The sequence below is a fragment of the Biomphalaria glabrata genome, chromosome 10 (assembly GCF_947242115.1).
Source record: "Biomphalaria glabrata chromosome 10, xgBioGlab47.1, whole genome shotgun sequence".
In the NCBI taxonomy this organism is placed as follows: domain Eukaryota; kingdom Metazoa; phylum Mollusca; class Gastropoda; family Planorbidae; genus Biomphalaria; species Biomphalaria glabrata.
The window spans coordinates 14,313,266-14,327,554 of record NC_074720.1 but is presented as its reverse complement, the minus strand read 5'-3'; the positions used below and the strand labels follow the sequence as shown (position 1 = coordinate 14,327,554).

The window sequence follows — 14,289 nt, the reverse complement described above, 5'->3', positions numbered from 1 at the left end:
ACCAATATAGCAGTGATGCTCAACATAAATCGACCTGAGGGTCATTTTAATTTCCGAAACTGGTGTCGCTGGCCACATAAAGGAATTAGGAAAGGTACAAAAAAACGAAATGAAAATGACCTGAAACTATTTGATTAGAAACCCGTGGATCTAGTACTTACATTCATTAATGGGATATTATTATCTTTTTTTTTTTTCATGCGTCAGAAAACGGCTTCATTTCTCTACTAAAAATATGAGCAACAGCATAGCTAGCTTTACCAACGACTCATTTTCTTGTCTCTTTTTTTTTGGTAAATATTAACATTAATCTTCCAATCTCTAGACGTAGTTTAACAATCTTTTTATTCGAATGACGTCAAATTGTTTTATAATGCCATTTATATGCGTAGGTAAAGAGACATTTTTCGCCGTTTCTTTAGGGGGGGGGGGGGGGGGAGTAGCGGATTTTCTGCCGACTTTTCGGCGGCCCGGATGGAACCACCTTCGGCCCGCTGGCCGTATTTTGGGCATCACTGCAATATAGTATTATCAATCTTTGAATTACAACAAACATATCTGTTTTCAATCTAAAAGTTGGGATTGATTTTGTGCCTTGAATAAGAGCAAATAAATTTAAATTGTTTTCCATGTCATTACTAGGCCACAGAGCAACATATGTATGTTCAGGACATTGATTCTGGGTCAACATTTCTCAAAGTTCTAATGTTCCAGCGTCCACTTCTTATTGCTTTATACTGTCAGAAGATAAGTGTCAGAATGGAGACCTTATTAATTATTTACAGTGAGATGAGTTTTTTTTTGTTTAATTATTATTATTGGCTTATTTGATGAAACTCTAGGGAAAGTTTAATTTGCTTCTCCCTCTCACATATGTAATAATATATAACAGGCATACCTCAACTAACAATAAGAACAGACTGGTAAATTTTAATTGAATATTAAAAATAATTTAATTAATACAATTTACAAGAATATCTGTCTAATAAAATAATGGGCTGCAATAAATGGATAAATGTGTAAAGCAAATGTTCATCATTAATTGCTTATGTCTGAATGATTGAGTATCCCTATCGTCTTGTCTACCTACCTATATGAGAAGCTGCTGTCACGTTGTATCGTTTTCTGGCGGCGGTCACTCAGAAGGAAGAGTCCTCCAGCTTTGTCTTATGATGTCTTCTACGCTGCAGGCATTCTGGTACAAGAGGGTGTCAATAATTATTCTACTCAGTGGCGTCACTAGGGAGTGCCGTCTGTACAGAGTGACACCTATTTGAGTCTGACACCCTAGTGTGAAAAAAATATAAAATCTTACCATAACATAAAAAAATCTTAAGTTATATATCCAAAACATGCATATGTGCATCTACCTACTAATTAGTAAGCTAGACTGTCCAAATCGTTACGTGTTTACAAGGGGGGTGAAAAGATGGTCTTTCTTTAAAAAAAAAAAAATCGGTTGTATTGGCATTGTTCTTATTTTATAATTTAAGCATTAATTATATAAAAAAACAAATTTTACCTAAATTTTAGTAAATTAAATTACTGATGTTTCATCTTATAAGTAGAGCCTTTCTCTACCTTAGCAACAAGGTTAATTCAAAAGATTATTTTAAAGAAAACATTTTAATTTCTCTATATAGCCTACTTCCTTTTAACAGCAGAACGGACTCATTTCTCCCTACTAACGTACCATCATACTCATAGACTATGCTCGTACTATTGACGTAGTGTTTGCGTGAACAGAACAGGCCCACTTCAAGACGTCTTGCTAAACATGAGGATGATCTTAGGACAGCGCTACAGGCTCATTATAAACTTGCATGATCTACTACAGCTTTTATCAAGCAGTGTGTGTGTGTGGGGGGGGGAGTGCGACGTCATGACCATTGGGGAGTGGCGAAGTGGTTCAAATGATTTTACAATGGTTAAAGTACAAACAAAATTTCATTGTACTAATCAATCAACTTTCGGATATTAACCCTGTAAAATGACATTATTATCACTATTCATAAAGTTAAAATATTGTAAGTTAAATCGTATCACCTAAGGACCTTTGAAAATGTCTACCGTTTTCTTTTTTTTTTTTGACATTTTTGTAACATTGACATGAGCTATTCTTACCACGAGAAGAAAAAAATGCACTGAAGACGCAAGAGAAAGAATTTATGAGGCTCAGAACGGAGTAAAACGCTCGGCGGAGCTAATTATAGGGGAGGGAACCTGATGGCTCTCTAATACTGTCTCCAGGAAAAACTTTTTCGGTTATACAAGACACTTTAAAATTATATACTAAACACTATTTATGAAAAGAAAAAGACGCATTTGAGAAACACTGATGAAGTCCTATGTCATTTTTACTACATATATAAACACTGTTATTTCTTATTTTTTGTTTTCTCCACTGTGTGTGTATGTGGCCCGTGAGGTATATTTATGAAAAGTATGTGTGTGTTTGGGGGGGGGGCGTTATAATGCAGGCCATTCCAAGTGAAGTTAAAACAAAACAAATACACAAAAAAAGAAAAACAAGTTTACAAAGACAGTTTGTGTTTGAACACAAACTCAAAAATGTTTTACATGTTTCGGATGTTCCTTCAGAGTTGAAGATAGTTTACTTCCTAGTCCAAATTTAACCTTCCGCAGGACGACGGGGGATGGGAACGGGCAGGGTTTGAACCCTCGACCGTCGATAAATACGAACGACAGTCCAGCGCGCAAACCGCAAGACCAGGCAGGTAAAAAGGCAGGTTTCAATAGTTTCAGAAAGAATTAAATTCTATCAAAAGGCAAATGACAGAGAAGAATGGAAAAAGAAGGTCGACTAATCTTGTGTGGTGCCCCGCCAACGGTCCAGCAGACCAAGGCATAGGTGAAAGTGAAGGTGAAGTTAGATGTGAACCTGGCATAACTGAATTCATATAATGATTATATTATTGATCTAATTCTTTTGTATAGGGCCAATCTCTTATTGAAAGACTCATAAAAAAAAATAATTAAAATTCATTAGTTTATAGTACATTATGGGCGCAATTCGCGCGATAATATGAAAAACTACTTATTAATTGTTGTTTAAAATTATTTTCCACTTATATGCATATTAAATAGATTTTTTCTTCTTGAAAAAAAATAGTAACCATTTTTTTTTTTTTTTTTGTAAATGTAGTAGTTATATAGTATAACAGAACTTACATAACTTAGCAATACATTTCTAAAAAAAAAAAAAAAATTTCATAAAAAATCTAAAACCGTTTGCATAAATTTGTTATGGATATAAATGCATTGGTGTACCCTTATTAAAAAGCCTCCAGTGTTTATTACTATTATTAGTGAATTGTTATAAAAATGGTGTAATTTTATGAAAAAACTGCTTGCATAGTTGATTTTAAAAATTAAATTTTTTACTTTCAGAAAAGAAAAAAAGAGCCGTTGAAAGGTCTAAAATATCATGATTTTCATTATCTTTTCTAGTTCAGGAGATGTAAACGGGGACGGACTGACAGAAATTCCACACAAAACTAATAGCGCTTTTCCCCTTTCGGGGCCGCTAAAAAGTATCTAGTGGTTATATTGTATGTATGTACAATGGAATTATAAGAGTACAGTCCTCTTTGTTATGAATCTATAATTCTATATATAGAATCTAGATCTAGATCTAGACAGAGTGTTCTGGTTCCAAACAAGCCGGTGACCAAGTGACAAGATATTTATAATTTAGATCTAATCTGGAGTAGATCTAGGTATAATCTATAACAATCTCTAATCTAGATCTAGATCTATATAGATTTTAGATTAGGTAGAGTCTAGTTGCACCAAAAAATTTAAATTGATCCTATCCTATACGTACTAGACTAGACTATACACTATACCAACAAACAGATGATCATGATCAAATCAAATGTGTAATTGCCTAAATAGTAACTAATTATTGTCACAACAATAATATTGTGAGTGTAATAGAGTCTAAAATCATAAATGAAAGTCAGAAAGATGATGAAAATTGCTTTCCAACAACTGAACACCACCAAATTTTTATGATGCTAGCAGTATTTATTCAATCATTATTGGTTCAAAAGTTATTGTGATTTTAACTTAAGTTTGTTCGAAGCATCATGACACCCTGCCCTATCATGCCCTATGCCTATGGACTTTATTAATAGAGAAATATAAAAAAAAAGTGAAGCAAATTTTCTTTTAATGTGATTTCAAAAACTATTGTGAATATAATAGATCTAGATCTATATATATATTTATATTAATAATATTATATAGATATAGTATATAGATCTAGTAAATATACAAAAGTATATATATCAAATTGTACAGTTTCAATACTTTCAAAGGAGGAATTTTAATTTATAGATCTAGAATAATCTAGATCTAAGTGGCAAATCAAAATGAAATTAAAATTTAAAAATATTTTATTTTAGTAAATTACGAAAAACTAAAATGTTTCTAATTTTCTTTAAATAGAGTAAAGTTTATAAAAAGAAAATACTTCTGGTTGTCAAGTTTTCAACACAATGTCAATAAGCTTTTAAATTGATCAAGATCTATCTGGTTATAGAACAATAGTGTAGTTTCTAATAGAAAAAGAATCGGTATTACTTTTCGTGACTACATTTGAATGAAATTAAATGCCTAAATCTAGACCTACTAGATAGATCTAGATTTATATATATATATAATATAGAGAGAGAATATAGAAAGGATTCAGCTATTTAGGCTAGAATGGCTATCCTAAGGCTAACCTGTACTATATACTACAAAAGATCATTAAATTAATAAACAAAAAACACAAACATTCAACACACATCTAATCATGCAAACATAAAATAAGTCTAAATGTCTGTGTAGAAGTCACTATCCCAGTGACCTAATTTTGGTAGAATAAGTGTGTTCATATTTTTATTTTTTGTGTTCGTATTTATGCATAATTTGAAAACATATTAATCTTATAATGATTTCATGTGAGGGGCTATGCCTGGGGATCTTTAAATTTAGTTAATGTTAATATAGAATTAAAATCTGAGTTTTTTTATGCCTAAATATAGAGACTGTCCGAAATAAATTATGGTGTCCAGAATCAAATAATGTGGGTCAAATTTGTCTGAATTAAATACCTACATCACGCACTCTTTTGTACTGAAGAGAGAGGAGCCCCCACTTTGTGAATACTGTGACTCTCGCCTCACCGTGGAACATATCCTCGTTGATTGCCCCAGATACCAGGATGTCAGGGCGAAATATTTTAGAGCCACTAATTTAAATACACTATTTGATAATGTCGACCCTGGGAAGGTACTGGGCTTTATCCGGGAAGTGGGGCTATCTACGAAGATCTGTTTTATGAATTTGTGAACATGCACTATTTACATTAGATTTTTACCAAATATTTAAATTTTTACTACCTTTACTATTTTAACTGTGAATAGACCTTGATTTTAATGATATGACTGTATAGAATCTGGCCCTTGTTGTTTAGAGAGAGAGGGATCCTTAAGGGACTGCAGGCACGACATGGCCTAAATTGTGCCGATGTGCCTCAAATCAAAAATTAAAAAAAATAAAAAAAATCTGAATTAAATGAAAACACATGGCCTCTTTGACCTTAAACATAATAACAAATATAGGTTAGGGGTACAAATATAAGTAGTCATCCTTATTCTTCTTAAACCAAAAAAAGATTTTGATACATTTTCTTTTCTATGTCGAACCATTGTCAAATAATGCGCTGTAAAAGTCAAACTTTGAAATTTTGGCCTATAAGTGTCCGATTAGCATAAACTACTCTATATAATAATAGTAATAATACTTAGATCTACACTAATAATAGAATAGATCTGTCCTACAAATCAACATAATCCTAGTTTAATCCTAGTAATATTATTAATATTATTAATACTACTATACTGTCACTGAGCCAGCACTACTAGAACTAGTTACTAAATTCTAGGTCTAGATCTATCAACTATAGGAGACAGTATTGGATAAACCTCTAGAGTTGACTCCGGCTAGTGTCTAGAGACCAGAGAGAAGAGTCTATTATATTGATACACTATCATACACTGATACCGACATTGAGAAAGCTAAAGAAAAACAATTTGTAAAAATATTTCTATGGCTTAAATTTATATGTCTAGATCTAGGCACTGGTGTCACTAGGGAGTGCGGGCTGCACCCTTATATAGTTTAGTGATAACCTACTTACTTAGACTTAGATCCTCCCATGCCATTTGGCACATTGGGCAGCAAGTTGTGTCCTTAAAGATCTGTCACTGGCAATGTCTGAAGCCTCTTCCACCTGGTGTCCACTGCTCTGAGTTTCTTCATGAAAGTGTGGCACCAAGTTATATGATAACATCCCTACTTGTGCTTTCCTTGTATTTGCCTCCATGTCATTGCAACTCTTGGTATGGGTAATTCAGTCACAACCTCATTAAGTGGTCAAGTTCCATTCGCCATAGGATTTCTTTGTTTATAACCCGATCTCTGTAACTGACTCCTAAAATCTGTCTTTTGCTGAGCCACGTTTAGTCATTTCTGGAATTCGACAGGTGACTTCCATGTCTTGCATACAAACGCTGCTGTTGGGATGACGAATGTGTTAAGTAGGTACATTTTTGTCTCAAGTCTAATAACTTGGCTAGTCCTAATAGGCCACAGCCTTTAGAAAATGCTCCCTGCCTTTCCTATTTGGCATGCTATGTCATGGTAGTTATCCCCATCGTTTGCCATATTACTGCCTTGGTATGTAAACTTATCTATCTCTTCAAGCTCTTGACTCGCGAAGTCTGATAGGGGTACTCTTTGCCTTGTATCATACTCGAACAATTTAAGTTTTATCCAAGTTTATTTAGAGCCCAATTTTGGGTGCCTCTCTATCCAGGCTCTCCGTCATTTCTTGTATTATTTGTAGACCCAAGTAGTGCAATGTCATCATACTGTAACTGAAGAAACTCTTCTAGTCGTTAAAATATGCCACTATTTTCAATTTTAGTAATAAAAGTAAATAATTTAAAATAGTACAAACTTTGTGGGGCGGGCCAAAACTGTTATTCTAAAACAGGTTTCAGTAGAGTTTAGACCATTGATTGAATTCTTATTAAGTTTTTAAGCATAACTTTAATATTATAATAGTTTATAGTTTTAACAGAATTAATGTTACATAATTTTGAATGCATTTTTAACTTCTTTTTTTTTCAGGAACATCATAATTAAAAATGATCAAGGTAGAGCGAGACTTTCCTCATGATCCTAGAATAAAAGTAAAAAGGAAGAAATAGATGAAACTGTATTGCTAACACAACCATCGGAAGAACAAACTCTTGAAATAACAACAGATTCAAACAAATTCTTTACATTTCAACTGAAAAAAGAAATAAAAATTGAAACTGAAGAAATAGACGAAACTGTTTTGTTGATGGAACCATCACCTGAACAAACTCAAAAATTAGTAACAGATACAAAAGAAGACTTCACTCTTCAACTGGGAAATAAAATGAACATTGAAAATGAAGAAATAGCTGAAAAATTTTTAACACAACCATCAAAACAATATACTCCTAAGTTATCAAGAGATACAAATCAAGAAATTATATCAATTAGGCCCCCAGAGCACATTATTAACAAAAGTCATACTTGTGATATAAATGTAGGAAGTCAGTGTCAGGTAAGCCTTTTTATACAGTTTAATGATATAGATTTTCAATTTTATGAATATTAAATTGTTAAGTTAAATTCATTTTTCTAGAATTTGATTGTTTAAGATTTCCTTAGCTTTGAGTTTATCTTCGGTCATTCAGAGTTGATGAGGCAGAGGCCGGAAAAGTTTTTTAATCAAAATCATGCTGAATAAAGTCTAATTATTTATGACCCTTTTTTAATTAGCTTTCAAAGATGGAACACCAAATCAAACTTTATATCTATATATCCTGAAATTGAGAAGTTTCCTCTTTCAGACCTTGTGTCTTTATATGAGAAAAGAGTCCTTGTAATCACAACAAATTTTCATAAAGATCAATAAAACAGTCTTAGTCTTAAAGGTCATCTGTTTCTGTGGCCCATGGTTAGTGAGAGTATCATGCGACCAACCTCCTTTACTTTTTTCCCCATCTAATTTCAGGTACGAATTAGACCTCTGTGGACTCAGAGGGGCCCTAAAGATTCCTAAAGTAAAAATCTCAGTCATTACAAGGATTTGAACCCCAGATCCCACTTTGAAAGCCAAGCACTTAACCACTCAGCCACCATGCCTCCTGTTAATATTAAATTATTTTTAAATGTCACCGAAACAAATTCACCACAATTTCAAAATGAATTTATTCATCTTCTGTGTTCCTGCAGTTGATAATTAACAAATTAGCAACATTAAGCAAATAAAAATTAGAAACTTTATTTGATTCGATTTGATTTTCTCTCATTGACAACTAATGACAACAAATGTTGAAAAGTCTTTAGGTATGTAGAAGTTGCTTTTACCAACACAATATTTTAAACAAAGTATTAAGGAATGTATTGAAACACACACTAATGATGCATGCTCAATTTTAGAAAAAAAAATTCCCCATCATATTTCATTAATAAATATAAAATCACACTATTATGATGATATGCCCCATTACATACCTGGCATTCAACAAATAATTATTTCAAAAAAATAATATTGTTTGCAATTAGTGCTAAATTGTTTGAATTGAGTAGTAGTTACTGTAACCAAATAATAACCAATTGATGCAACATTTAAAAAAATATTTGAAAATGTATATTTATATCTCTTTTTCTCACTTTTAACATCAAAATTGTTTTTTTCCAATAAGAAGAATGCAAACTTTTAATTGTTGCTTTTATCTAAACCCCCCAAAAAATCAGTTGGTGTCTCTTACTTATCCATCTAGGAGGGTCTGATAGCTCCTGTGCCAAGTGTTATCCTGCATTCTAAACTTCCAAAATTCATTTTCCTTTAGCCTATACTGGTACCAGACTTTCTCTTAGAAAAGTTCAACAAAGACAGCTTTGAATGGGTTAATACTTGTGAAAAGCATTTGAAGTAGTTGAGCATGTTTGTTTGTAGTGGGCTTAGTAAAAAAAATCATACTCATACTTTCCAAATCATACTTTGTTTTAAATAATTTTCTAATTTCTTTATCTTTTCTTGAAGTGTGGCATCTGAAAAAGAGGATGTATAAATATTCCTTAATTGAGTTGAGAGGTTGGATATTGCAGTCATTACTCCATTGAGCTGGGGAGGGTTAGCGAGTGAATGGTTTATTGTGACTTGTTCCAGGTGTGCAATGACTTTGGCGCTAATGCTTGATGGACAGGAAAGGATGGCACTGAAGTGTTCAGTCCAGGGAACAAGTATATCCTCCCAGTCTGTGAGAAGTTTGTTTCCATCAGCACTGAATATGGGGGATGAGCCATTTTGCTGAGGATCATAAAAAGCTTTGATTGAATTGAAAACAATTTTGCATTTTTACTGTTAGCATAGGACTGGATTGCTTCTGCTTTTTTGTTATACCATCTCCTTCATGAGTCTCAGATTCCGCTGGACCTCTCCTTTGGCATTAGTGTAGCGTTCTCTGATTTGGGGGCAAGCTGGATTACGCTGAAAGGCTTTAAAGCAATGTTGCATGTGTGTTTAAAAACTGTTCAATTTGAAATTGAAATAGAGATTTATGTATTTAGTTGTTTAATGAAGTATATTTTTTTTTAGGAAAAAGTCTTGAAACAAGAGAAGAAGAAGAAGATCGAAGAAAACAATGTTTCAAAAATAAAAGAACATCGACACCTCAGTCAGGACAAGAAAAGAATATTAAAAGGTCAAGAAGAACAACAAAAAACATTTTCAAAGGATTTTGCTTTGCAAATCCACCATGGGACACCTTCTAATGAGAAATCATTTAATAGTCAAATATGCACAAAAGAGATGTTGTCTTGTACATCGAATTCAAAAGCACAACAGTTTGTTCATTCTGGTAAATTTAGTAAGAAACAATTTAAATGTCAAACTTGTGCTAAACAATTTTGTAATGCTTCACAGTTAAATCGTCATCAAAGATCTCACAATCTGAAAAAGTCCTTTCAATGTGAAGTATGTGAAAAAAAATATTCTTCTTTATTATATTTAAAAAAACATATGTTAAGTCACACTGAGGGAAAACCTTTTGAATGTCAAATATGTAAGAAACAATTTTCACAGCTTTCTTGTTTACAAAAACATCAAATACCGGTATGTCATAATAAAAAAAAGCGATTTAAATGTGACATTTGTCAGAAAGTATTCTCTTACTCTTCTGCCTTAAAGTTTCATCAGCAATCACATACTGGGGTAAAACAATTTAAATGTGAAACGTGTCAAAAAGAATTTGTTTATTTAACTCATTTAAAATCTCATCTAAGAAATCATGCTTGGGAAAAGCCATTTAAATGTGAATTATGTCCGAAAGAATTCTCTCACTCTTCAAGTTTAAAATGTCATCAACGATCACATACCAAGGGAAGACAATTTAAATGTGAAATGTGTCAAAAAGGATTTTTAATTTTTTCTAATTTAAAAGGTCATCTCTCAACTCATACAGGGGAAAAGCCATTTGAATGTGAAATGTGTAAAAAAAAATATTATGCTTATATCAATCTGAAATGCCATATTTTATCACATACTGGGGTAAAACCATTTCAGTGCCAAATATGTCAGAAAGAATTTTCTCATCCTTCCCATTTAAAATGGCACACAAGATCTCACTGTAGAAAACTATTTCAGTGTGAACTATGTCAGAAAGAATTTTGTGATTCTAGTTATCTCAGAAAACACAAGCTTTTACATACTGGTCTGAAACCTTTTCAATGTGAAATATGTCAGAAACATTTTGTTGATTCTAGTACTTTGAAAAGACATATATTTTTACATGCAAAAATTAAACCATTTAAATGTGAAATATGTCAGAAAGAATATTCTCGTAGGACCCTATTAAAATCTCATCAAAGATCTCATACTGGGGAAAAGCCATTTAAATGCCAAATTTGTCAGAAAGAATTTTCTCAGCCTTCTAACTTAAAAATTCATCTAAGATGTCATACTGGGGAAAAACCATATAAATGTCAAATATGTGAGAAAAGGTTTTCTGACCCTAAGAATTTCAGAAAACACAAGGTCTCGCACACCAGACAAAATCTTAACCCAGCCAGCAAAGCTACCAGCTCAGGTCCGGCCTGAGTTAGGCACCCTCATGGGGTACCGGATAGTTGTGCGGGTCTTTTTTTTTTAATTTCCTGGGCAGTCCGGGGCCCATTCCAACCCCCCCCCCCTTCCTTAGACGAACGGGGCCCTTCAGTTGCAGGGGATGGAGAGATTCTCCCCTTTGGTTTACTGCTCGACGTCGGCTGGCGACCTGATTTTTGCGTGATACAGTTAAGGTGCCACCACCCACCCCCCTTCTCGTCCTACTGGCAACGAGTGCCTTCCCCGCCTCACTCATCGGCCAGAAACTTGTGGCGTAATAAATTTCAAGGGGAGGCAACTAAAAAAGCTTGTTATAATTGGCTCGGATAGTCTTCCATTTCATTATATACTTTTTTTGTTGTTGGCCTCCTTCAGTCGTAGAGTGACACTCCCGTCCACAAATTTCGCAGGGGTGGCTTTCGCTTTGGTGGTAGAGGAGCTGGCCATTTTTCGCATGGCACGCTTTTCTTCCAGAGCTGACTTTTTTTTTCGCGTTCATAGCTTTCTTGGTCACTGTCTCTCTCCATCTAGTGCGGTCTAGAGCTGTCTTCCCAATGGTCCGTATCGATGTTCACTGATTTGAGGTCCCCTTTTATTACATCCGTGTAACGGAGGTGGGGGTGACCAGTTTTTCTTGAGCCAGTCGCGAGTAGTTCGTAGAGAATGACTTTCGGGATGCGATTGTCTTCCATCCGGCGAACATGTCCAAGCGAGCGCATGCGACGTTGGCTGAGGACTGTAAAGATGCTGGGAATACATGTTTGCGTAAGGATCTCAGTATTGCACACTCTTTCTTTCCATGTGATTTTTCAAGATCCTTCGGAGACATCGCGCATGGAATTCTTCTTCGTTCTCATTTTTATGTTGAAGCGTTCAGATGATTAGACCAATACATGAGATGTACTGCGCAGTGGTTTCAAAATCAGGGAGCTCTCCATATAGTGTTCTTTCTATTGGGATGTCTTGACATGGTCGGCATTTTCTGGTGACATTCCACATGGGCAGATTTCACTGGTTCCAATTTTGAGCTGCCGGTACATACATTCTGTTGTGTCCGGTCCTGAGTCAAAAGATTGACGTTGATCTTGTCGGGATAGCTTATAATAAGCATCATCTTTCTTGTGATTTGGATGAGATGAGAGCTTGTCCATTTCTCATTTATTTTATTTATTATTAGTTTCTTCATTTCTTCTGGGGCACATGGAATGAGTTTAGTTTTCTCTCTTGCTTTGCGTAGGTGGTAAACTGGTACGATTCACTGCCATACAGTAGCATACTCATAACACATGCCTTGTAGACTTCTATTTTGGTCACTTTAGTGAGCTTCTGTTTTTCTCAAAACTCTTTACCTGAGTCTAGCAAAGGTCGAGGCAGCCTTCCCTATGCGTTTTTTTTTCTCCTCTACTATAGGCATGTCATCTTGAATTGTGGCTCCCAGAGAGCAGAATTCATTTACGGCATCCAACTTGTTATCGTCTTATTATAAACACACAATAAACCCATTCAATGTTTTATTATTTTGTCATGTATAAACTTTTATTGCTCCGTTGTTGTTGTTGTTTTTTTTGTTGTTTTTTTTTTTACATTTAAAATATTGTATGACTCAATATCCAGGATCTCGGCAAACTGCACCACGCGACATAACTTTCTCAAAGAACTTGACTATTCGGGGCTCCCAAATAATTAACACATTCATATTCAATAAATCAAAGTCAATATTGTACTATTACCAAGCTTTTGCCAGGCGCTTCTTACCGTTCTCTTCCTCCCTAATGCTAATTCATTCAGTTCAATGTTTTTACAGCCTCAACTCTTTTGTTCAAGCAGACCCTCTAAGAATCATATAACAAAGTTTTTTAGATTCATTTTAAAGATATAATTGAAGAATGCTTCTTTCTAATATACTCGTGATTTAAAAAAAAACTGAAAAAAAGCTGTTGAAAATATATTTATAGTAACTCAGAAATACACATTACTTCTATTGAAAAATATCTGGGGAAAAAAAAAGCAGTGTGAATCAGGCAGCAGCTATATCTCATTGGACTATCAAATCTTTCCCTGGCTTCAAATATGACTGTCAGATTGACTTCCAAAAATAAAGCTGTTGGTTTTTAATCTCGGTTTCCCCTGTGTCTGGCGCTGTGTCCTGAAGTGGAAGGAAGAAGCCCCCAGAATGTGTTGTGGTGACAGCAAAATCCAGCTCCATGCTCTAGAACCTTACTCTGAACCCACAAAAGCCTTCTTACCCACTAACATCCGTTGTCAGAGCATTTTCTTTCTGCTACGGTACCCGAAAGTAAAACGGATGCTTTAAAATGACGTCGTTTGGAGCTCTAGAATTGAAAGAAGACAACGTCCTACCAACGTTAATTGTTTAACAGTAGGTATACCACCGGATACGGAGTCTAATGCTAGACCTGAAGTCATCTTCGTACACGTTTCTTCAGGTTTACTTTGTTGGTGATGAATTTAACGATAAAGATATCCGCTATAGCAACTTCCGTGGAGTAAAATATGATGTGGTAAGCCAACTCCAAAAAAATTGTGGCATGAACGCAGTAAGAAGCGATTGGTCGTGTTCTAAGAATCGAAAAGATTTCCAAGTCGTGATAAACGCTGTTAGAAAGCCCTCTTGGTTAGGAAGCCCTCTGGGAACAAATGAACGGTGGGTAATGCTAGCTATTGGTGTCATAATAGCTTCTACTCAAAACATTTGACTTTGTTTGGTGTTAATGGTTTAAGGAAGGGAGACTTTAATGTGTCAGTGTTGATGGGTATGATGCTGTGATCAGTGGCGTAGCAAGAGAGCCGTGGGTTCAAGAATATCTAGGTGGGCCCCCTCACCCTCAATAAGACTAATTTAGTGTGTGACAAAAACTCGAGTAATCTGAATGTATTTAGAAAACGACATTCCATTGCAAGTATTACTCCTTTTTATAAGTAATAATATCATTAAATTTAATCAGTTAGGACTCCATCAAATAATGGTGTCTTAAATTGCAATTATTTTTTTTTGCAACTTCTGAACAGAATTAAACGACTTGAAGCGTTTCAAATGAAAAAACAAA

At 34.4% G+C, this 14,289-nt stretch overlaps 1 protein-coding gene across 1 annotated transcript; it reads left to right on the top strand.

Annotated features, from left to right (window-relative positions):
* The first annotated feature begins 3,617 nt into the window (after positions 1–3,617).
* LOC129921590 (zinc finger protein 234-like) lies at positions 3,618–14,289 on the top strand. The gene is made up of 3 exons (XM_013210203.2): positions 3,618–3,740; positions 7,207–7,672; positions 9,716–14,289. Exons 2-3 carry the CDS (start codon positions 7,424–7,426, stop codon positions 11,213–11,215), a joined length of 1,749 nt encoding a protein of 582 aa, XP_013065657.2. The 5' UTR covers positions 3,618–3,740; positions 7,207–7,423; the 3' UTR covers positions 11,216–14,289.

Bases quoted from the DNA above. Each gene is read 5' to 3' on its own strand.
- LOC129921590 (XM_013210203.2), top strand. From the start codon at position 7,424: ATGGAACCATCACCTGAACAAACTCAAAAATTAGTAACAGATACAAAA. The intron at 7,673-9,715 runs GTAAGCCTTTTT...ATTTTTTTTTAG, and splicing joins ATGTAGGAAGTCAGTGTCAG to GAAAAAGTCTTGAAACAAGA.